Here is a 23,177-nt window from a genome sequence, read left to right on the forward strand (position 1 = left end):
AGAAAGACTCGATTAGTGATTGTCCACCCCTTATTTAAAAAGTCTTAAGTAGTTTGAGAGGAGCAGTGGTGGCTAGACCCTCCAGGGAAAAAAAACGATTTTTCCCAGGAGGCCATATGGCTGCCAAATGAACGGCATTATGTTTACCTGTAAGAAACCCCCCCAGCTCGGATCCTCTTGGGGCATATGTGTGTAATTCATAAAGCAATACAAAGACTGTCAGTGCTCTAAAGAAATATCTTATGTATTTGAGCAAACAAGGGCGTTCTAAAACATCATGATAATTTCTCACTTGACACCTTTCTTGTATACGGTGAGTCCTCCTTTATTCGCGGATTCTGTATTTGCAAGCGTACCTACTCACTAAAATTTATCTGTGACCCCAAATCCACACCCGTGGGGCCGTCACGGTCCTGTGCGGGCATGTGCAGTGAAAAATATGAGTCACCCGACATACATGTTGCCAGTTGAGGCCAGACAAGGTCACACCCTGCCTTCTTGTTCCAGCTCGTACTGTAGACAAGTGTCCTGTTTGCAGTGTGGTTAATGCCATGTTCTTCACATTTTTGTGCTCTCCGTGGGTGATTGGGCTGCTTGAAATGGCCCCCAAGCATTGTGCTGAAGGGCCGTCTGGCATTACTAAGTGCAAGAAGGCTGTGAAGCCTCGGACAGAGAAAATCCATGTGTTAGATACGCTCCATTCAGGCCTGTGTTGTTGTCCTAGTGACCATGAGTTCAATGGTAATAGATCAATAGTATATATTAAATAAGGTGTCTTTCAAGAGAAACACACATTAAACAAGGTTACATATGGATGGGTTGATGGAAGTGTAGGCAGAAGCTCCCAGAAGCACAACTTTGGGTCTCCACTAGGAGCAGTGATGCGGCCCTGGCTAATTTCAGTATCCACTGCAACTTTGCGGAACATCGTGACAGTGAATACTGAGAATCAGCTGCAGCTTTTTATTTTGAAATTGTTTAAGATTCACAAGAAGTCGGGAGGCCCCGACTGGGGGTGGCTCAGCCGGTGAAGCGTCTGCCTTCGGCTCAGGTCATGATCCAGGGTCCTGGGATCGAGCCCCGCTGCTCCCTGCTCCGAGGGGGAGCCTGCTTCTCCCTCTCCCTCTGCCTGCCGCGCGCCTGCTTGTGCTCTCTCTCTCTCTCAAATAAATAAATAAGATCTTAAAAAAAAAAAAAAAAAAAAAACCTCTCAGAATGTTGAATCCCACTCCCCAGAAAAGCTCTTGAGAGAAGTACATTCATTTTCCTCAAGTGCTAGTTCCTTACCCCCCGCCCCAAAGGTGATGGTCTGCATGCTGCAGAGAACCACAGTCCCCACTGCTTTACCTGTGTGACAGAAATGGGTGGGTGCACTGGGGACCCAGGAGCCAGGTCGGAAAGGCTAGTGGACAGATCTCGTCCTAACGCTGCTGGTTATCCTTGCCTGAAGGAGCGCTTTCAAGTGTGGTTTTCACCCTGAGAATGAGCGAGCCAAGCAGCGCGTCCCAACCAGACTGGATTTGTCAAATTGGAGAGGTTGACAGTTTGGCTTTCTGAGTTTCATCTTTCCATCAGAGGGAAAGGTGATCAGAGCGTACACGCGTCCTACTATCTCAGTTCCTACCTTAATGAGCGGAAGAGTGCAAAGAACCCTCTGGAGCCCCCGATGTGTTTTAGGTTGGCTTACAATCCTTGTATAAAATAGGATCAGCCCCTCTTGTCCACTGTGGTGCTCAGATTCTATTAGTGTACTTAGGATCAGGGGCCTATGTGGCCGTACATCATGCCCTGTGGTCTCTGGGTCTCAGAGTCATCCTGACATCTGATCTCAGGTTAATTACAGTCGTGTGTGTGTGTGTGTGAGAGAGAGAGAGAGAGATGTCGACATGAGCCACACCAAGCGCAGAGCTCCCTATTTAGTGATCTTAGATTATTGACAGTGAATCTAAACTCCTCTCTGCTTTTTTACCCCCTGCCAAGATGGAAGGGGTGTCGGGATTTTTTTTGTTGTTGTTATTTTACCAAAGAAGAAGATACTGTGCGATTTCCAACTAAATGGTCACAGTGGGGACCAATTTCCTGCCCTCCAGACCCGCTGTCTCAGCCAATACAGTAGGAGAAGACGCAGCTTTACATTTCTAGAAGGATCACACGGAGGTATAAAAACGGCACGGCCCGGCCTCGCAGCGCGCTGGGTCTCGGAGCCGCGATCGTGAACATGGGGAACACGCATTCCAAAAGCGGTGACAGAGACAGCACGCTCCGCGGCCACCCCGAGCTGTCTTTCTGCAGCTCTTTTCCTCGGAAATGGAGCGAGAATGTCTTTCTAGATAACGAGCTGCTGACCTCCAAGATCCTGTCCGTGCTCCGGCCACAGTCGGAACGGGGCTTTCGGACAGGCCACCTCCGCTACCCTGCCCACTTTCTCAGCACCAACTCTGTGTTTGCCTCTGTCGCAGCGTCCCTGAAGGAACACCCGAGGGCCACCCTCTTGTCTGATGGCAGCCCAGCCCTGTCCAGGAATGTCGGCATGATGGTCTCACAGAAGGGGGGGCCGCAGCCAGCACCCAGCCCGGCGGGAACGGGGACACAGCTTGGGTAAGTGGGGTCCTGGCCCTGCGCCAGGTGCCCGTGGAGGGAGGGAGGGAGGGAGCAGGATGTGGCTCTCCGAAGGGAGACCCTCAGGTCCGTGTGAACCTGCTCATTGGCCCCCAGCCACACCGTGAAATTCCTATTAACACTTGCTTCGGAGATTCGATCCTCTTCTTTATTGAAACCCCGTGTGTTCTGGGCGTACTTGGCCGTTGGGAGGCAGTTTGTTTCATACTCTCGAAGGGCCCTTGGACAGGGTTCCTGTCTGTGCTGGAGATGATGCTAGAAGTCCCACTGAGGTTGCCATGGAGGTAGCATCCCGTTATTTCTGCCTTACCCTTGTCCTCTAAGGACTTGGAGGTGGTTCCCGTAATCCTCTACTCAGCAGTGTTCGGGTGGAAAACCTAACGCTAACGAATGTCCTTGTGGTGGTCCTTGTACGGGTTGGTGCGGAAAGGGGCTGATTATCTTCTTCCACTAAGAAAGGGCTCTCCCTCCACCCTCGACTGAGTGTGGCTGTGTCCACCCAACTCTTGCTAGAAAGTAGTCCAGGGGCTCCGGTGGGCTCTGGTGGCCGTTAAAGGAAGCATACGATTTAACGCACCCTTAGAACATGCCTGGACATTGGATTGAAGTTAGTTATGATGGAGGAAGTCCTGACGTGATGTGGACAGATAGTCTCCTAATTTTTACAAATGATCTGTGACAAAGTTTATATTGAAATCCAGAAAGTTCTCAGATAGACTTGCCTTCATGGAATATGTGTGTGTGTGTTTAACTCAATTTTTTAGAATAATTATTTTTATGATTCTTATTTAGACCAGTCACAGGAGAGATGGATGAAGCCGACTCTGTATTTTTAAAATTTAAGCAGGCAGCTGAGGACTCTCTCTCACTTACGGCTTCGAATGCCGAGCCCATTTTTGTAGAAGGTACAGTCCCCTCGATTCTTTCACGGATGTCCCTCGGTCTCCACCCACACTGGGAAGGGCTGGGACCCACGTCCGTGTGTCCATGGGACGCTGGCTGGGGCGGCCCAGAGCCAGCGAGGCTCCGGCCCTGAGCAGCGACCTCTTACTCCCCCCTCAGACCCCTACACAGCCTCGCTGAGGAGTGAGATCGAGGCAGACGCCCGCGATTTCGAGGCTGAGTCCTGGAGCCTTTCCGTGGACGCAGCATACGCAAAGAAACAAAAGAAAGAGGTGGTAAAGAGGCAGGATGTGCTCTATGGTAAGAAGTTCTGTGCCGTCACACTGACCTTCCACTTGCTTCTTTTCTGCCTTTGTTCTGATTGGTTGCACCTAGGAGTCTGGGCTCCACTGAGACCTCAGGCTCCCCGCTGAGACTATGGGGCCCACTCACCTGCTCCCCAGGGCAGCCCTGTCTTCCCAGTGAGGGAAGAGGTGGCCTGGGAGGGCTTTGTGAGAACCCGTCCCTGAGGACGAGTGTGGCTGAACGCCCAGTCCTGACTCATCCTGACCCTGCTGGTGACCCCAAGACAGAAGACTATCCTGGGCCCATCCCAGCCATCCGTGGTGACCACAGACAGGTCTGGGGTGGCTGTGACTAGGGGACTTGGGGGGCATATGACAAAGCACTGGCTCCAGGGTGGACACCCTGGCCGTGGGCAGCCATTCTCCTCAGATGGGAGGTTACAAGTCACTGTGCAAACCATAGCTTTTGGACACAGAGCCCATCCCCGGGCCAGTTGCCATGTTGCGGGCCCCACGTATGTCCCTCCAGGCCTCTGGACCCCCATAAGCAGGATGACAAAGGCCCAAGACACCCTCACTGGAATCTGAGGCCTTTCTCTCCCGAAAGCCCTTACTTGTTCTTATGATTCTCTCTCCGTGGGAATCATTCCCCAAGACTGACAGTGTTGTCGCCCCCAGGAGATATTTTCTGTCCCTCATCGATGCTCCGTGAGAAGGTTCTGGCATATCAGTGTCTTCACTTTCCACTGGGGTCCACTGACCCCTGCGTCCCTCCACGTTTCACACCCTGAGCTTTCTGCCCAGGCCGGAGTAGATCGGGGTGTGGGCAGGAGGAGAGCCCTATGGATGCTTCGCCTCAGGGCTCCGGGCCCAGGGCAGAGATCCTGCAGGGAGGGACGGAGCCGACCGGGCTGGATGCTTCCATCCGGGCAGCCCTTTGCCAGGTTGTCTCACCGTCTGGGCAAACACAGGCCGCGTCCGGCCCCCATGGCTGGTGGCCCCAGGCCTGGCTCTGCTGACCTGTGTCTGGTCTCTAGCCGCTTCCAGGCCTTGATTTGAACAACAGCTAAACTCCAACACGAAACCTGATCTGTCCCTGCCTTTTACCAGAGAATTAAATTCTTCGCTTGAACTCTGCTTTTTCATTGGTTATAGTCCGGGTCTGGTCACTGGCCTGCACAGGCGTGTGAGTTTCCCATCCCAAGGAGTGGTGTTCACCAGAACAATCTTCCTGCTTAAAACAGCCTCGAAATGTCTTCAGGCCTGAAATCCTCTTGTGAATGGGAGGTCCCAGGACACATCCTGAGTCACTCCGGCCCTTGCTGCTCCCTTACCTGGGGCCCCGGGGGGATGGGAGGCCCGCCCCCCAGGCAGTAAGACCACCAGGGTAGAAGCCAGCCAGGCGCCCGGTGGGCAGGCGGTTCGCACACGTGCCGTCGTGGGCCACGGGAGGGGCGAAGCGGGTCAGTCCTTCGGTCCGTGTCCCCGCAGAGCTGGTGCAGACGGAGATGCACCACGTCCGGACTCTCAAGATCATGCTGAAGGTCTACTCCAGGGCCCTGCAGGATGAGCTTCAGTTCAGCAGCAAGGCCATCGGCCGCCTCTTCCCGTGTGTGGACGAGCTGCTCGACATGCACAGCCACTTCCTGTCTCGGCTGAAGGAGCGCCGCCAGGAGTCCCTGGAGGAGGGCAGTGACCGCAATTACATCATCCAGAAAATCGGGGACCTCCTGGTGCAGCAGGTGGGCGTGCCGGCACGGGCACCGGGCCTGGGGGAGCCCCTGCCTCGTCTCTGTTCCATGCAATCGTGAAAAGAACATGGCCTGTTTATCAGAAGCCTCTAGCGGACCGCGGCCCCCGGCCTTTCGGAAACACAGAGGCCTAAGTGCCGAACACACCTGCGCAGACACTCGCCACCGTCGCATTCTGGGCTGCTCTTTGGTTGCTCGGCTGGGCTCCTTGTTTTTGTTTTTCTGGTTTGACCTCCGTGTTTTTGGCTGTTCGAAGCAGGCCTGTGGTAAAGGGTGCCAGCCCTGAATTGACTTCTGAGTCGACTTCCGAGCCTAGGCCAAAGTTGAGAGAGGGGGCCCAGAACTCCTTGTCTGACCTCAGAGCGCTCCAGGCATCCAGAGTCAGCTCATTAGAGTTAATTAAAAGAATGCCCCTTTTGCTTTTTTTTTTAAGATTTTATTTATTTATTTGAGTGAGAGAGAGAGAGAGAGAGAGAGAGAGAGCGCCCTATCGAGGAGGAGCAGAGGGAGAGGGAGAAGCAGACTTCCCGCTGAGCAGGGAGCCCGATGCGGGGCTCGATCCCAGGACCTGGGATCATGACCTGAGCCGAAGGCAGACGCTTAACGACTGAGCCACCCAGGGGCCCAGCTTTTAAATATTTCTAACATTCTTCAGCATAAATGTTCTCCTTCTTGGACTGCAGGAAGTTTTACAGCTAAAGCCCATTAGAAAGTTTTCTTCTCTTCCTTATTGTACCTTGTGACGAGAGCGCCGCCCCCCGCCCGGAACTGAAGCATTTCCCTGCCTGAGTGCTTGTCAGATTCTAAGAAAGTGGAGGCACAGGTTTATTTGAGACGTATTTTAGTAGAGTCAGCTGAGCCAGACGAGCGCACTCCCCGGCAGTTCCCCTGCTCCTTTCCACTAACATCCCTGTTGTCTTTCTGCAGTTCTCCGGCGAAAATGGGGACAGAATGAAAGAAAAATACGGTGTCTTTTGTAGTGGCCACAACGAGGCCGTCAGTCATTACAAGTTGCTGCTGCAGCAAAACAAGAAATTTCAAAACCTGATCAAGGTAAAAAAAAAAAAAAGAAAGAAGAAATTTTTCTTAATTAAAAAATGTATCCTCTTTGCTGGAGGTTGTTTTCCACAGGACTATAGGCTCTGGGAGAGCTTAAGATTATAAGGTACCTGTTATAAACCAGCGATTTTCAGGTTTTTGTTTCCTTCTTCCACCACAAACTTGTTCAGAACACATCAGGGAAGTCCAGATGTAGAACAAAGCAAAACACACCTTCGTTCTCGGCCTCACCAACAGGCCCTAGCGTGGAACCTGCTGGCCCTCATTCCTCAGACTGCCGAGGGGACGCAAGTGTCGTTTCAAGGGGCCACCTGCCCTGGGATCTGCCCCTCCCTCACCTCCTTCCCACTCCGGTCCCCACTTGCCCCCCCCATTTCCCCGGGCCTGCGAAATAACCCACACCTGCCTTCTGCCTAACAGTGTGCAGGTGCTCAAAGCCCAGACCCAAAAACACAGCATCCAGCCTGAGTCCACCAGGTTGGGCAAGGCCCTGCCTCCGGCATCCTTGAAAGCATACCTGGGTCAAGGCCACTTGGCTGTCGGCATGAGTCCTGCAGCCGCCCCGTCAGTGCTGCTTGGTCCCCGGGGACTTTAATTTGAAGCGATAGCCAATAACTAACGGTCTAGAGTTAAGAAGGACAGGTTTTCAAATTCTGCTCCCTTACCATTGCAGTGGATAGACATAAAAGGGAGAGGGTCGCTCTGGGGTTGGCCCTGGAAGCTCGCAAACCCCGCAGTGCTCTGCTGGTCCTGCTCAGAAGTGGCTCTCACAATTGTTGGCATTCCTGGAGTGTGTGGGTGCAGGGGGAGCAGGGAAGCGGAATGTGTGGAATGCTCTGGAGGGTACCGGAAACCGCTCTCCGCCCTGCCGAGAAATGGCTTTGGATGACGGCCTTCTGGGTCCTTAGCCAGAGGTGTGCATCAGGAGCCAGCAGGGGGCTGACTCGGGCACAGGCTCAGTGTAGTTCCAGAGGGTTCTGACAGCCGTCAGGGTTTTCGTGTGTGGATATGCTTGCGGGGGGGGGATGTGCACGCAGCCGCGATACACAGCTCTCCAGGTGATTCCCTCCCACCTCCCTGGCTGGTTCTGGTTTCTTCTTAATGGGTTTTACTTGGGGCGGGGGGGCTGCCTTTACTTCTGTGGCCTTTCTACATACAGCAGGCAAGGCCCTACTTCCACTGAATGCTTGAAAAGGTCCTGCTGAGCTGAGAAAGGGAGAAGCCTCCAGCCGAGTTGGCACAAGCTAAGATGCCAACAGGGCATTTTGTTTTCCATGTCATAGAAAATTGGCAACTTCTCCATCGTGAGGCGGCTTGGCGTGCAGGAGTGTATCCTTCTGGTCACTCAGCGCATAACCAAGTACCCTGTCCTGGTGGAGCGCGTTATTCAGAACACAGAAGGTAAAGTAGCTTTCCTCGCTGCCCTGCCCGTTGGTTGCTGCTTTCCGGGGCGGTCTCTTTCTGCCCCATTTTAGCAGTGGATTGGATAAGCGCCCCTCTGTGCTCCGTCCCTGGTTGTCTGGATTCATGCTAAGTGCTGGGGTCTCCGACCCAAGAAAGATGGGGTGCCAGGTCTTATTTGCCCACTATTACCCCACAGGCAGGGCCAAAGAAGGCCCTGGGTCATTATCGGGGGAGTAGATTAATGTTGATCCAGACACAGAGATGGCCTTTATGTTGTGTGCCTGGAGGGTGGAGGAAACAGGGCACACAGCCCAGCCTAGAGTTCTCAGAGGCCAGGGCCTGACCACGCCTGACCATCCTCCACCACCTCCAGGAGATTCGGGCCCTGGGAGGAGGAGGGAGTGTTTTATGGAGAGCAGGGCTATGCAGGGCTCTCATTGCGTTCAGTGGAAGCTCTGTCTTGGCAAAAACCAAAGGCCGGGCTGCCGCATTTCATTTGGAGAAGCGTTTACATCTCCGGAGATCCGAGTTGGAAGGTGGATTCTTGAGGGCCCTCTGCGCAGTGGCTTCAGGGAACAGCCCTCCTAGGCCCCAGCGCGTGTCCCCTTGCACCGGCTTGGTGGAAGGGGCTAAGGAAAGCACTAAGTCTGCTGTGTGTGGCAGCTGGCACCGAGGACTACAGAGACCTGACCCAGGCCCTGAACCTCATCAAGGACATCATCTCCCAAGTGGATGCCAAGGTCAGCGAGTCCGAGAAGGGCCAGCGCCTCCGTGAGATCGCGGGGAAGATGGACATGAAGTCCTCCAGCAAGCTCAAGAACGGGCTGACCTTCCGCAAGGAGGACATGCTGCAGCGGCGGCTCCACCTGGAGGGCACGCTGTGCTGGAAGACCACGTCGGGGCGCCTGAAAGGTAAAGGCCTGGCCCTCGCCTCTGCTCGGGGGGGGCCCTCCCGGATCAGCGGTGCCATTCTGCATGAGTGGGTGCCGGCCTGGCTGCGCCGGGGCCGAAGGGGCTTTGCACGCCGAGTCAGAATGAGACAGGCAGGCAGGAGTGTGGGAAGGATGAGACAGCACCCTCTTTCTCGAGCTTTGAGGTGCTGTGGCACCCACCAGGAGGGCCACTAGATCACACTGAGCCCTGGACTCCTGAGCAGAAACCCCAGGCATCGGGACACCCCAGGTTTGTCAGAGGCCCCGGGATACCAAACAAGCAGCCACTGAAGGGCCCCCGTGTGGGTAGACGCACCACCCGGACCGCTGACCTCAGTGTCCCCGAGCATCCCCCTCACTGCTCGGGGTGTCCTTCGAGCCCCACCTCCAAAATCCACAGTGTACTTCCAGACCAGAGAGCACTCGGGACTCAACCCTGAGTTTCCTGGCTCATTTCATGAGCTTCTGGAAACATCCTCACCTGTCCGTTAACATCAGCGTCTTTTGGGCACCTGGGTGGCTCAGTTGGTTAGGTGTCTGCCTTCGGCTCAGGTCATGATCCTGGAGTCCCGGGATCGAGTCCCGCATCGGGCTCCCTGCTCGGGGGGAAGCCTGCTTCTCCCTCTGACTCTCCCCCCTCTCATGCTCTATCACTATCTCTCTCAATAAATAAATAAAAATCTTTAAAAAAAAAAAATTAGCATCTTTTTTTAAATAATTTTTTTTAGAAGATTTTATTTATTTATTTGAGAGAGAGAGACAAGAGGGTGAGAGCGCACAAGTGGGGTGAGGGCAGAGGGAGAAGCAGACTCCCCGCTGAGCAAGGGAGCCCGATGCAGGACTTCAACCCAGGACGCTGGGATCATGACCCGAGCCGAAGGCAGACGCTACACTGACGGAGCCACCCAGGCGCCCCAACGTCCGCATCTTTAAAGCCCCGTAGGGCAGTGACCAAACGTGTGTGTCCGGAACTGGCACATGCGAGCATCCAGTGGAAGATTCAGCGCCTCCTGCGTGCTGGGCCCCAAGGTGGGTGGTGGGAGGCCCCTGCCCTCGGGGCTTTAGTCAGTGGCCCGGAAGGGAGAAATAAGGAAACAAACAGAAACTAGTGAAAAGTGCAGTAAGTGCTTCAGAGGAAGCCAGAGGCCACAGTCGAGAGGATTCTGCAGGGAGAGGCCGTCTGCCCTGGAGAGGGCGGTGCTCACGCTTCCCGAGACGCAGAGGGACGTTCAGTTTAGGATTTGCACCTGTGGGCCAAAGCTCTGCTCAGAGGTTTCTGCAGGGACAAGGCACCGAGCCTGCCGTTACCAGGGATCTCACGGCGCCAGGGGCCTGAGGCCAGCTGCGGGCGACCGGCGGCTTGGGGGGCAGCCGACCTGGGAGCGGGAGGAACGGAGGGGCAATTCACAATTGAGAAATCAGCAACGGAATCTCAAAGAGCAGACCTGCAGGTGCCAGGGCAGCAGGGGATGGGATGGCGGGGGCCAAGGCCGGGCAGCAGCCCAGGAACCTGCAAGAGGGGACTCCAGCCGCTGGCTTGTGTTAAATGTTGAAACCCAGGAGGTGATAGAAAATAGTGAGGTAGGGGCGCCTGGGTGGCTCAGTCTTTAAGCGTCTGCCTTCGGCTCAGGTCATGATCCCAGGGTCCTGGGATCGAGCCCCACGTCGGGCTCCCTGCTCGGCGGGAAGCCTGCTTCTCCCTCTCCCACTCCCACTCCCCTTGCTTGTGTTCCTGCTCTCGCTGTCTCTGTCTCTGTGTCAAATAAATAAAATCTTAAAAAAAAAAAAAAAAGAAAAAACGGGGCGCCTGGGTGGCTCAGATGGTTAAGCGTCTGCCTTCGGCTCAGGTCATGATCCCAGAGTCCTGGGATCGAGCCCCACATCAGGCTCCTGGTTCGGCGGGGAGCCTGCTTCTCCCTCTCTGCCTCTCTCCCTGCTCATGCTCTCTCTCTCTCTCTCTCTCTCTCTCTCTCTCTGTATCTCTGTCTCAAGTGAATAAATAAAATCTTTAAAAAAAAAAAAAAATAGGTAGACGGAAACCCTCAGGCTCCCACAGGAGCCTCACGGCACCGCGCTGGGTGACCAGGACCCCTCCCCTGGGGCCGAAGCCTCCCCGGGACGCATCCGTGTCTGCCTCGCAGGACCCATGTGTCCCTGCGACCTCATGAGACATTTCCTTCTGTGCTTTCTCCTTAGATGTCCTTGCTGTCCTGCTGACCGATGTGCTCTTGCTGCTACAAGAAAAGGATCAAAAATATGTCTTTGCCTCTGTGGTAGGTGTCCTGTCTCTTCAGACGAAGGGTCCTGCCTGCCTTAGGGACCCTTAGGGGCTTGCTGCCCGGGGCCCAGAAGGTTCCGGCAAGGCAGGAGTCAAATTTTCCGAGACCCGGGGGTCCTGTCTGGTTGCCTGGGGAGGCTTCAGGGGCTCATGCTAACATCCTGTCCAGTCTCAGCCTTTACGTTTCTGTGGCTCTTCCTCTCTCGGGGCTCAGGGTCTCGGGGGCTCCAGCTGACTCCCTGTCCTGCCTCCTCTCCTGAGTAGGACACCAGTCATACTGGACTGGGCCCACCCTAATGACTTCATTTTACTTTAATCACCTCTGTGAAGGCCCCATCTCTAAATAATCACAAAAGGGTCTTTTTCCCCCCCAGATGGCAAATATCTCTGCTCTGAATTATTTGAGAACAAAGGGGGCACACGTGTCCCCCACCACCCCCTTCCCCTCAGACTCTCGGTTCTACCCCTGCTCAGATGCAGCAGGGTGAAAGGGGTCCTCCCCCCACCTCACCTTCCACCCACACAGGACTCGAAGCGCCCGGTCATCTTGTTACAAAAGCTCATTGTGAGGGAGGTGGCCAACGAGGAGAAAGCCATGTTTCTGATCAGCGCCTCCCTGCAAGGGCCCGAGATGTACGAGATCTACACCAGCTCCAAAGAGGAGAGGAACACTTGGATGGCCCACATCAGAAGGGCCGTTGAGAGGTGAGAAGGGCCCGTGTGGGCGTTCCCTCCCCCCAGCTGTTTTGCCCTTGGCTTTGACAGTGGGCAAAGCAGCTGTGACCTTCAAGTACCCGAGAGAGCGCTGGAGGTCACAGGCAGGAGATCCCTCTGCTCTTCCTCTCCCTCATTCCGCCTTGGTGCCTTGTCCATCCTCCTCAGCTAAAGGGAACACGTGGCCCCATTCCGGCTCCTTCCGGCAACAGCTCAACCCTGTCAGGTGCTAAAAAGGCCCAGATGTTGCTAGCCAGTGGGTGTGGGGCCGGGCTGTTCTACGCTTCTGTTCTGGTGACAGTGAGTGACACCTGACCCGGGGGCCGGACCTGTTGGAGGAGGCTGTGGTGTCCTGTCCTCCTTCCTCAGGCCACGGGACCCCTGGGGACCCCAGCCAGCCTGATGCTCCCTCTCTTTATGCCTGGAAGCTGCCTGAACCTGCTCAATGCTCAGTTTCAGTCCTGCAGGTCCCCAGGAAATGAGCTGTCCTCAGTCTCCTCCCCCACATGGTGGCCAGGCATGGAACCTACGGCTGGTGACGTGTGGACACCTGAGGACAGAATAAATGCCCATGGCTGCCTTCCTCTTCCCCCTCGTGTTTCTCCCGCGCCATTAACAAGCTCAGTTGCCCACAGGACGAGACGCTCTGAGCAGCTGCTTCTGCCAACAGAGCTCTCAGTGCCCATCGCCGAGGCCACCTGCCCGTGAAGCGTTGTTGCCCACCTGCCCCCTCTCCCTGCAGCTGTCCGGACGAGGAGGAGGGGCCCTTCAGCGAGGCCGAAGAGGAGAAGAAGGTGTTCGAGGCCCGCGCCCTGAGGCTGAGGGACTTCCAAGGTAAGGGGAGTCTGTCTGGACCTCCGTGCCCACAGCGTGTCCCCCTGGGAGACCGCCAGCGACATTTCTGTCCTGTCCCATTGGGGTTGGCCACGGAGCAAAGCTCCACCCGAGCAACCAGGCGTTTTGCTGTGGGCCGGGTCATGTCCTGCAGCCCCGCGGAGCCTTTGCGGTTACGCTTTGTCCTGAGATAGCGGCGCTCGGGGCCCCTGAGCCGTTTCCAGATGCTCTGGCTTTGCCACACACCCTGCCACCTCCCTCGGTCCCTGTGCGGGAAGGAGCTCGCCGTAGGTGTCCAAGGTCACAAACGTAAAAACCCCAAGGGGACTTGGATAGCACAGGACCCCACAGTCTCCCTCCAGAGCCTGGCAGACCCAGACCAGCCCTGGCTTTTTGGCTGCGGACCTCAGCTTCCTCCTCCCTGTTTTAATGTTTTTTAACTACTTTATTTAGCTATAATTCGGACACAGTACAATTCAGCCACGTAAAGTGCACCATTCGGTGGCTTGTAGTCTGTATCACAAGACTGTGCAACTTGCGCACAGAAAGAAACCCCATCCCCGTTAGCTGTCACTCCCGGTTCCTTCCTCCCTCAGCCCCTCGTAACCTCTGTTCATCTTTCGGTTTCTATGAATTTGCCAGTTCTAGGGATCTTGTATAAATGGAGTCTTGCAGTGTTTCTCCTCTTGTGTCTGGCTGATTTCACCGAGCCGGATGGTTCAAGGTTCAGCCACATTGTAGTGTGTGTTGATTTGCTTCCCTTTTAAGGCCGAATACTGTTCCATTGTAAGATGCACCCCCTGGGCTTATCCGTTCCCCTCCCCGGTTTAAGAGATGCCTGTGAGAATCCAGTGAGGTCATCAGCAAGAACAATCCCGGGGACTCTGTGGTCTCAATCAGCCTCCCTCTTCCCTCTCACTAACCGAGTCATTTATTTTTCAATTAGGGAGCATTTAGGCCATAAGGACATAAAATTAGGTAGTATATATTTTATTTTATTTCTCTTTGTGGGGAGAGGTGTGTTTGAGGTTATTCATTAATAGAAATGTCCAAAAGAAAGTGGGTGGGAGGGACCTCCCACTGACCCCGGAAGCACAGTGCTAACGCAGTGTTCATTCAGACTCTTTATTTCTGCCCGGTGGTAATAAAACGCATGCCCTGCATAGATACGTCTCCGAGGGGCAACTATCTATTCATCACTCATCCTGACAGGATTCTTACTGTTAGAAATAGATACTTTCTCTATGGAGATAGTCTTTCCCATCTTGGATGAAAAGCTGGCCTCATCCTTCACACTGGACCATCAGGGACTCACCAAAATCCGGAGCCAGGCCGGGCCAGCCCCTCCCGCCATATCCCCTGCACCCTGCAGCTTCCTCCAGGGTGACAAGGGGAGAAACGGGAGTAAGACCGTGACTGGAAGGGAAGGGACAGAAGTGCGTTTTGCATGTGACATGATTATTTGCCTAAAAAATCTAATAGAATCAACTAGAAAACTATTGGAACCGGTGAGGGCGGCCACTGGTGAGAAAGTTGCTGTCGCAGCAGCAACAACAACAAAAAGCATAAAACCCAGAGACCTGTAAGGAGTGTGGCCTAAATGCCTGAAGGAAGAGTCTCAGGAGAAGAAAACAAAGTCTTGTAAGAGTCTCGCTTAGGTCCACACTAATAAACCGGCCTGTTCTGGTCCTCACACACACCCCACGGTGTTTGGGTTTTATAATCGGGGCGAACGATCAGAAGACAGGGCCGTGCCCTCACCTGCCCCGCGGGATGCTGGACTCAGGGTGGGCTGCGGGTGGGAGTCGGATCCCCGGGGAGGATGACCCCGGAAGGCCAACCCCCACCTCCTGGGGCTTTGCAGAGCGACTGAACGTGAAGGACCAGCAGATTGCCCAGAGCCTCGGCGAGAAGCAGCAGATCTACCTGGAGATGGCGGAGATGAGCGGGCTCGAAGACGTCCCTCAGTCGCGACTCCTCTTCCGAGGAGGGGATCCCTCCGAGACCAAGCAGGGGGAGCTGATCCTCAAGTCGGCCATGAGTGAGAGTAAGGAGCCACGCCTGGGGGCCCTCGCTGGGCGCTGGCCCACTGCCGCCCCACAGTTCTGCGGGGGGGTCCCTCCTCCTGGGAGCAGCACTGACACGCCCACCCCCGGCATCGGCTAGAGCCAGAAGGTCCTTCGACAGCCCCGGCAGACTCACAGCCCCTTCTCCCCGTCTGTCAACCCGCTACGTGCCAGGCAGCACCACGCTAGGCCCCTGGGATCTGAAGTCCACCAAGACGGGTTCCCCACACTCAGGAGGTTCTCCTTTCTGAGAAGTGGGTCCCCGATGATGTCCCCAGAAACAGGCACACGTCCACATGTGGTGGGTCACTTCAGACGGCTCCTAGACCCACCAGGCCCCCCCGACCCCGGCGGGCTGCCCCCATCTCTAGGCGGGAGAGGCTTCTGAGCGCAGTGGCCACAGGAGGGCGCTGGCTAGTGCGCGGCCCGCCCTCCATGTGTGGCAGGCCGGGCAGGCCGGGCAGCCCGTGCTCATTGGGTCCAGCAGGACAGCTGGCCCCGCTCTTGCAATGGCAAACGGGAGAGACAGCTGCTGCCCTCCAGACCTTCCCTTCAGAGTGAGGGGAACGGAGACCAGAGGGGTCCCTTGTGGACTCTGCGTCTGCTCAGTCTTGTTTCCTCCAGCCACACTGACCTTCTGCTTCCTCACATTTCTTCAGTGGCCATTGTTCTTGGCCCCCTGAGGACCCTCTCGTATCCTGTGCCTCAGCCTGGAATGTTCTTCTCCCCACCTCCTCACTTGGCCAAAGCCCGTTTGTCCTAGAGCGGTTTGTGTGACCTGCCCTGCCCCCAGAGACCGTCTGTATGACGGCCGACACACAAGCACACGCCCGCATTGTTCACGAGGACCAGGGCGTCCGCATCCACTCCCACACGCTGCCCCCGTGGTCCACCCTGTCCTGCAGACACGGGTTGGCGTGTCCTGGTTGTAGTACCGGAAGTTAGGGAACGCGCAGGTCAGGGGGCTCAAGTCCCATGTCGGGGGACTCGAAGACCATGACCGACGCCCTGCAGGCTTCTCGGGCCTGAGTGCCCAGGCCCCGCACACTCTGACACCCACAGCAGGGCTCCACAGCGTGACTCAGTGCCTCCCACCTCCTTCCACAGTCGAGGACATCCAGACCCTGATCTGCAGGCAGCTGGGCAGCGCCACCGGCCAGGCGGAAGACGGGGGAGGCTCCGCGGGCCTGCCCCGCAGGGCAGAGACCTTCGGGGGCTACGACACTGTGAGCATCCCCGGCAAGAGTGAGTGGTGCCGCGTCCACCTGGGGCTTCTCGGGGCCCCTCCGGAAGATCAGCAGCAAGAGGCGGTGCGGGTTCTTGGAACGTTCCCAGCAGCAGAGCCGAGGCATTTGCTGCTGGACATCTCTGCTGCTGCTTCCCCCCGAGTATGAACCCTCTAGTCAGGTTCTGGAACCTTCAGGGTGTTGTCCGTCGTGCACCCAGGCAGCCCCTCCCTCTCCTGCTGGTCTCTGCGTCTCAAAGACCGCGTGGCAGCCCGGCCACAATGTCCTACCTGGGTCTGGGGGGCGGGGGGCCTGGCCCGGACCCCTGTGGGACCTGCGGCGTCCTCATGCGCCGGGATTGGGCTTTTCAGATGGCAGTTTGCAGAAGGCCTGCAGCAGCGACCCCGGCCCCCAAGACTGGCAAGGCCCGGTGAGCAGCCCAGACTCGAAGCCCAGCAACACCCCGGGGGCCTCTGAGGACGCCCCACCCACAGTACGTGGCTTCCTTGGGATATTCTCGAGCCAAGCACAGAGTCCGCCCAAGCCCTTTAAGTTAGCGTTCACACGTGTGAACAGCTCTGTGTTTGGGGTTGTCTACTTTGGCCGTCTCAGGACGTGTAGTGACCAGTGCCATCCCATTGTACCGGGAAGGAATCTCAGCCCAGGTGAACCTGCGGGCAGGCGAACCTCCATGTTCCCTCCTGCGCCTCCTGGGAACGGTCCGAGGTGCCCAGGAGGGGGGTGAGGGAGGGGACAGGCCCAGGGCGGGAGCTGTGGCCGCATCAGCAGCCGAGGGGCGCTGCGGGGACCCTGAGCACTGAGTCTGCGCGTGTGTCCTGCTGATGCACTTGGCTGCTCCCTCCCCTTGGACTCCGGAGGCCCACCCTTACCAGGCGTCGGGGCCAGAGCGGGGTCAGGCTGTGGGTCGGGCTCACCTCTGCCTCCGACGGGCTCCCCTGAGCCCGCGCACAGGCTTCACCCCCGGGAGCTGTGGCCCGGCGCGCCTGGCCCCCGAGCCGCCCCACGTGAGCCCGCAACAGCTGCCCTCCGCCTCCAGGAAGGCCGCCCTGTGCGCCCCTTCTCCAGACACCGAGGCTCAGGGGTCTCGCCAACAGTAAGCAGGTCCTTAGCTGTCTGTGTTTGACCCCGTGCTCTCCGCAGGTGGCGGTGCCGGGGGCGGAGTCCGGCCGCCGTCTGCCCGCGGCCCTGGAGCTGGAGGTAGGCCCGGGGCTCGGCCGTCTCCCCGGGGGCGGGCATGCACACCACACGCGGCTTCGCGCAGGGAACCAGCGTCTCTCTCCCTCTCCGCAGCTTGTCCAGCGGATCCAGACCCTGTCGCAGCTGCTGCTCAGCCTCCAGGTGCGGGGGGGGGGGGTTTCGGGGGGGGGGGCCGCGACCATGCCCTTCTGCCCCCGCTTGAGGCCGGGGCCTGGGGAGAGGCGGGCCTCGCCCTAAGAGCAGCCGGGCCGCCGCCGCAGGCGGTCATCGCCCAGCAGGACAGCTACGTGGAGATGCAGAGGGCCTCCATCCAGGAGCGCGAGAAGCAGCTGCGGCTGCAGTCCACGCGCGGGAACCTGCTGCTGGAGCAGGAGCGCCAGCGCAACTTCGAGAAGCAGCGCGAGGAGCTGGCGGCCGTGCAGAAGCAGCAGGGCCGCCTGCGCGGGGAGCAGCAGCGCTGGGAGCGCGAGCGGGAGCGGCAGCAGCACGAGCTGGCCGTGGCCTCGGCCCGGCTGCAGCGGTGCCAGAACGAGTCGCTGCAGCTGCAGGAGCGGCTGAGCCAGGAGCGCGAGCAGCTGGAGCAGCGGCAGCGCGCCTACCAGCACGACCTGGCGCGGCTGCGGGAGGCCCAGCGCGCCGTGGAGCGGGAGCGCGAGCAGCTGGAGCAGCAGCGGCGCCTGCGGAAGCAGAACACGGCGCCCGGCGCGCTGCCGCCCGACTCGCCGGCCGAAGTGAGCGCGGGACAGGGCGCCGCGCGGGGGCCGGGAGCGGGGGGGGGGGCTGGGGGAGGGCGCGCGCGCCCCGGCGTCACCGTGGGGGTGCGTGTCCAAGCGCAACCTCCCGGCTAGGAGCTCAGGTCACCCGTGGACCCAGAGGAGGGCGGGCAAGCGGACGAGGCTGGCGGGGGTCGGGGGTGCACCATGCAGATCTGAGGGCAGTGGCTTGGAGGGGCCCGTAGGGGGGGTGCGCTCTCCGCGCCCCCCCCCCCCCCGCAGGAACAGCTTCGGGATGCGTCCTCTGCTGCCCTTCCAGGCCCAGCCGCTAAGCCACACCCCCAGCTTCAACGGGGAGGGGCCGGAAGGGCCCGCCGCCCTCGCCAAAGCGCCAGGAGCCCGGGTGAGCACGCCGCTGGCCGGCCCGGGGCCCGAGTTCCCAGAGCGCCCCGAGATGGCTCGCCGGGACAGCGCCCCCGCCGAGAGCCGGCCGGCCAAGAGCGACGTGCCCATCCAGCTGCTGAGCGCCACCAACCAGATCCAGAGGCAGGCCGCTGTGCAGCAGCAGATCCCCACCAAGCTGGCCGCCTCCACCAAGGGCGCCAAGGACAAGGGCGGCAAGAGCAGGGGCTCCCAGCGCTGGGACAGCTCAGGTGAGCCCCGGGGAGGGGACGGAGCTGGGGCAGGTGAGCCGAGCGCTGGCGGGCGCCTGCCCGGTCCCTGCGGCCCTGGACTCGCAGGTGCAGTCGTGGGCTCTTTGTGAAACCAAAGCGGCTTCTTGTGAACAAACCAAAATGGGACCCCAGGGCCATCCTCTGGAGGGGGCAGCAGGGGGAACCTGGAGGGCACACCTGGCGACACCTGGCTACGTTTCAGAGGCCCGTCCCCGCCCCACGTGGAGGTCTCATCCCAAGAAGGAAAATTAAAACATCAGACCCCATGTCTTTTTCCCACCTCGGCCCTCAAACAGGGACTGGGGTCGACAGAACATCTTGGCAGTTCAGAAAGAGGAGCCTGGGTCCCTTGGGGACATCAAGGCAACCGGTGCTAATGCTCCCCACTGAGCCCCCACCCAGGGACGATTCTCGTGCCCAGGTCTCTACCGTGTCCTCATCCCACAGAGGGGCACTGAGGCCCTTGCATAGCGCACCCTGCAGTGAGAGGTCCTGCCTCCGGTAGAGGAAGCCCAGGGACTCCCGCGGGTGCTGCCGGCATGCAGGCTCTGGCCGAGGGGAGCCAGCTCTGGAATGTTCCCTGAGGAACAGGGCCTGTGTGCCAGGACTGCTGGGCTCCGGGGCCAGGGGGTCGCTCTCTCGTCCAGAGGCTGAGTTACTCCAAGGGCCCTCGAGTCAGGTGTCACTGTCTCTGGGGCTGAATGTCTGGTGGGTGTGTCCCCGGCCCAAACGGGGGGCTGCTCCTGTGCCCGGAGCAAGGCCAGACAGCCCAGGCTGTGCCCTCCCTCCCTCAGCCTCCTTCGACCTGAAGCAGCAGCTGCTCCTCAGCAAGCTCGTGGGCAAGGACGAGAACAGCGCCCGGAACCGCCGCTCGCTGAGCCCCGTCCTGCTCAGCAGCCACAGCTCCGTGTCCCCCACGGGTGAGCCCAGCGCCCCCCCGCCCCACCGGGACAGCAGGACCACCGCGGTGCCTGGCGGCTGCTGACAACCAGCACTCTCCCTCTCTTCCAGACCCCTGCTGCCCGGCCCCGGCTGACGTCCCCCCCGAGTGCTTCTCCCTCAAGCCCGGGGGTGCCCCCGTGCCCCCCTCCCCCTTGCCACTGCCCACCACACCGGGCGGCAAGGAAGACAGCAGCAAGGAAGACGTCATCTTCTTCTAGAGGGGGTGTGGCTCGGGGTGCAGACCCCTCCCTGTCCTGCTCTCCAGGGAACGGCCCAGTCCCTCTCCTCTCCCCGAGCAAAGCACCACCAACGGCTGCTGGCTGGGGCCGGGGTCGGGGTCAGGGTCAGGGTCAGGGCCAGGGCTGGCCCGTCGCCTCGAGCCTCTTCCTGTAGGATTAGCAGTGGTGCCTGGGTAACTTTCTAAACCTTTTTTTTTTTTTAACACAAAAAGGAAAGTTTTTAATCGAAGGTTGAACCAGAGCTAACCCAAGGAGCCGTGTGCAGTCGTAGCACCCGCTGGGGAGGGAGAGCAAGCGACTCCACGCCATTTTTCCAAGGTAGTGACAGACAGTGGTGGCTCCGCAAGATGCCTGAGGACAGGCCGGACCCCAGGCTGAGCAGCAGGGGCTGGCCCTGGGGCTGGGTGGCGTCCGCAGGATCCGCTTCCAAAGCAGAGACCTACCTGTGTTCGTGGTGAACCTCAAGGCCAGGGCGTGAGTGCAGACTGGGGGGGGGGACACAGCCCAGCCGGGGACAGAAGGCCACAGGGCAGGGCGTATGAAGAGGACGGCCAGTGGCACAGGTGACAGGTTCTGTAGGTTCTGAAAGGGACGGACCATAACTCACTTTAATTTGACAGAGGTTTTTAAAACCTGCTGTTGCCAAACTTGGTGCTTTCCAAAGGCACCTCAGCGTGGTGGCTTCTGTGGGGTTCGAGGGCCCCAGCCGTTCTCCGAGCGCTCAGCCTGTCCGGAGAAGCCCAATCGAGAGCGTTAGCCAGGGCAGCTCGCCCGAGGGTCCCAGCCCCCATGAGATGGGCGGGATTTCCTGCGGCTGCAGGGAGGAAGGCCCCAGGGCAGGTGTCCCTCACCCTCGGGCAGGTGCTGGTACAAGGAATGGAGCGGTGGGGCCGCCACGTCCTCGTGGACGAGGGCGAAATGCTAGAGGGGTCACCTAGGGCCTGGAGACCTCAGATGGGCAGGGGCCTCCAGGTGCCTCGTGTCCAGTGAGCTGAGCTAGCCTGTTGTCAGCTCCCCTGGAGGACAAGGGCCACCCATCCCGCTGCACAGCTCTAGATGCTGGGGATCGCGCTGGATGTCCAGGAGCGCCCTGGGGCTGGCCAGTGGGTCAGATGCACACTTCAGCTGTGGAGGAACTCAAGCCTGGGTGCAGGGTGGGGGAATGGGGATACTCCGGCCTTTGGTCCCCGGACTCCCCCACTGAACCCAGAGCCCCGTCCCTCCCAAAGCACTGGTGGGAGGACTGGGGCCCCAGCTGACCAGTTCCGAACGTCTCCCAGGCACAGTGAGTGGTGTGCCGAGCCCGGCCCCTCTGAGAACCTCTGCCTGCTCCTCTCTCTCCCCCGGCCTCCACTTCGTGCTTGGGGCCTGCAGCATCCGCGCATCCTTGGGGAGCCGGGAGAAGCGTCCTCCCTCGGTCCTGCGATGCGTCCGAGCTCCTTTGTGCCATGTCTGTGATCAGTGTTTGCGTTTTCGTACTGAGACGTCTCCGAGCACTTTAGCAAAGTTGACTTTAAGTTCCTGTCCTGTTGTGAAGCGAACATCTCTGGGCCCTCGTGCTGGGTGATTCCACCGCCACGCGCCCCTGTCCGCCGTCTCTGGTCTGACCCTCCGAGACGCCACGATTCCTCAGCCGGTGACAAGTCCAAGGAACCACCACTCGGCCATGTGGCAGGGAACTGGGGTGTCGCACCGCGGGGCCACACAGCGGGGCAGCGTCATCGTGGGTCCGTCTCTCATCCGGACAAGGTCACTCCCGGAGAGCCCGATTTTATTTGTACGGTTGGTGGTTGAGCAGATCCTCTTATTTCCGTGGAACCTGTGCACGTCTTCGTTAATTGTGACCATAATCTTAGTCCAACCGACAATTATTTTTACGATGATTGCAACATTTCCTCACCGTGGGGTCTTTCAGAACCACCTTAGAACTTAAGACCTGATTCCAGCAATAAAAGTATCGAAGATGAGCCGACAGGAGTGTTCGTTTGGGGGTTTGAGGTTTTGTTTTAGGATCCTCGGCCCAAACGTCAGTGCTCTAAGGGTGGCTCACGTCACCGGGCGGGGCGCCCCTCCCGCCCATGCCCAGGGCCCCACACACTCCCCTCAGGAAGCTCCAGACGATGACCGCATGCAGACATTCGGAGTCCGAGGCGGTGGGGATGCCTGGGGGCCCCCGGGAGAAGCAGCCCTCCAGACGAGGCTGAGGTGTGGGGATGCGGCCAAGTCCTCTCCGCTCTGGCGGGGTGCCCTTCCGTTTAGGCCTGTCCCCGTGCTCTTGGGATGCCAGCCTCCTAGACAAGGAGCCATTGCCCCGAGTAGGGCCATCCCCAAGGCCCATCTGCCTCCCTGCTCCCCAAAGGAGCGGAGTTTGCTACAGCAGGTGCTGCCTGGGTGCTGGGAGAACGCTTTCGGGCCCCGCTCCCAGGAACTGGCTGGCTCTGTCCCACCTAAGAGGCTGAAGTTGCCAGGCGGGGAAGGGCACCGGGCAGGGGGTGTGGCCATGCCACAGGTGGGGCTTCTCGTCCGCCCAGCGGTGTGTCCCAGCACAGCCCCAGCCCTGGCATCTGGCTCCGCCCAGGCCCACAGGGACACCAGCCTGCCGGGGGACCTGTGACCGGACAGGTTACGTATGCAGGTGTTCCTGTGGCTTCCCCACAAGCACAGTGCTCCGAGTGTCCAGGCAGGTAAGCAGGTACTGCTGTGACCCCCACCCCAGCCCCCCTGGTGCCCTGAGTGCTGGGAAGGGGGCCTCTGCTAAGGGCCAAGGGGAGCACGTCCCCCCTTTGCAAGAGGGGAGGGGGAGGCTGACCCAGCCTGGCCCCCTCCCCTCGTCCAGAGGGATGAGTGGGGCAGGGTGCTCCAGCCAGGGCCAGGTGGGGGGTCTTCTGCACCCCGTGTTAACCCTGAGGGGCCCTGCATCCCAGCTTTTCCCACCACATAGCTTCCCTGTGGGACAAGAGGCGGGGGGGGGGTGTCACATGAAGCCTCGGGGGCTGCAAACTGCCGTTTTTGTTGGCTCTTTCCAGTGCTTGCGGGATGTAAGGGACAGCCTGATGCCCTCCGCTTTCCGGCTAGGACCCAGAGGTGGGGGATCCGAGGCCACACACACGGGGCCTCTCACGGGGCAGCCTGAGACATCCCATCCCGCCATGATCCCCATGACGTGGGAGACGAGCCCGGGCGCAGCCTGGAGCCCGTAAGACACTCAGACCAGCCCCGGGCCCAAGCTGTGGCGGAGTGTGAAAGGCTTCGGCCACAGCAAGCACCCTGGAGCTACCCGGGGGTACAAGACACAGACGTGGCCCCTGTGCCCGAGACGGA

At 59.0% G+C, this 23,177-nt stretch overlaps 1 protein-coding gene across 4 annotated transcripts in view; it reads left to right on the forward strand.

Moving 5' to 3' along the window:
* ARHGEF18 (Rho/Rac guanine nucleotide exchange factor 18) overlaps positions 1-21,823 on the forward strand; it is a 78,692-nt gene extending 56,869 nt beyond the window's left edge. For 3 of the 4 annotated variants that reach the window (XM_078056003.1, XM_036065934.2, XM_036065935.2), the window contains 19 exons: positions 2,460-2,598; positions 3,412-3,524; positions 3,682-3,822; positions 5,298-5,548; positions 6,485-6,610; positions 7,900-8,017; positions 8,684-8,932; positions 11,149-11,225; positions 11,757-11,935; positions 12,687-12,778; positions 14,643-14,825; positions 15,952-16,089; positions 16,442-16,563; positions 17,232-17,288; positions 17,382-17,429; positions 17,549-18,019; positions 18,321-18,654; positions 19,470-19,595; positions 19,687-21,823. In XM_078056003.1, the coding sequence (XP_077912129.1) occupies positions 2,460-2,598; positions 3,412-3,524; positions 3,682-3,822; positions 5,298-5,548; positions 6,485-6,610; positions 7,900-8,017; positions 8,684-8,932; positions 11,149-11,225; positions 11,757-11,935; positions 12,687-12,778; positions 14,643-14,825; positions 15,952-16,089; positions 16,442-16,563; positions 17,232-17,288; positions 17,382-17,429; positions 17,549-18,019; positions 18,321-18,654; positions 19,470-19,595; positions 19,687-19,835 (3,113 nt within the window). In that variant the 3' untranslated portion in view covers positions 19,836-21,823. The remainder of the gene's footprint in view (positions 1-2,459; positions 2,599-3,411; positions 3,525-3,681; positions 3,823-5,297; positions 5,549-6,484; positions 6,611-7,899; positions 8,018-8,683; positions 8,933-11,148; positions 11,226-11,756; positions 11,936-12,686; positions 12,779-14,642; positions 14,826-15,951; positions 16,090-16,441; positions 16,564-17,231; positions 17,289-17,381; positions 17,430-17,548; positions 18,020-18,320; positions 18,655-19,469; positions 19,596-19,686) is intronic. The other variant, XM_036065933.2, reaches the window with a different exon arrangement.
* The last annotated feature ends 1,354 nt before the right edge of the window (positions 21,824-23,177 follow it).

Source organism: Halichoerus grypus, chromosome 1, assembly GCF_964656455.1.
Source record: "Halichoerus grypus chromosome 1, mHalGry1.hap1.1, whole genome shotgun sequence".
Classification (NCBI taxonomy): domain Eukaryota; kingdom Metazoa; phylum Chordata; class Mammalia; order Carnivora; family Phocidae; genus Halichoerus; species Halichoerus grypus.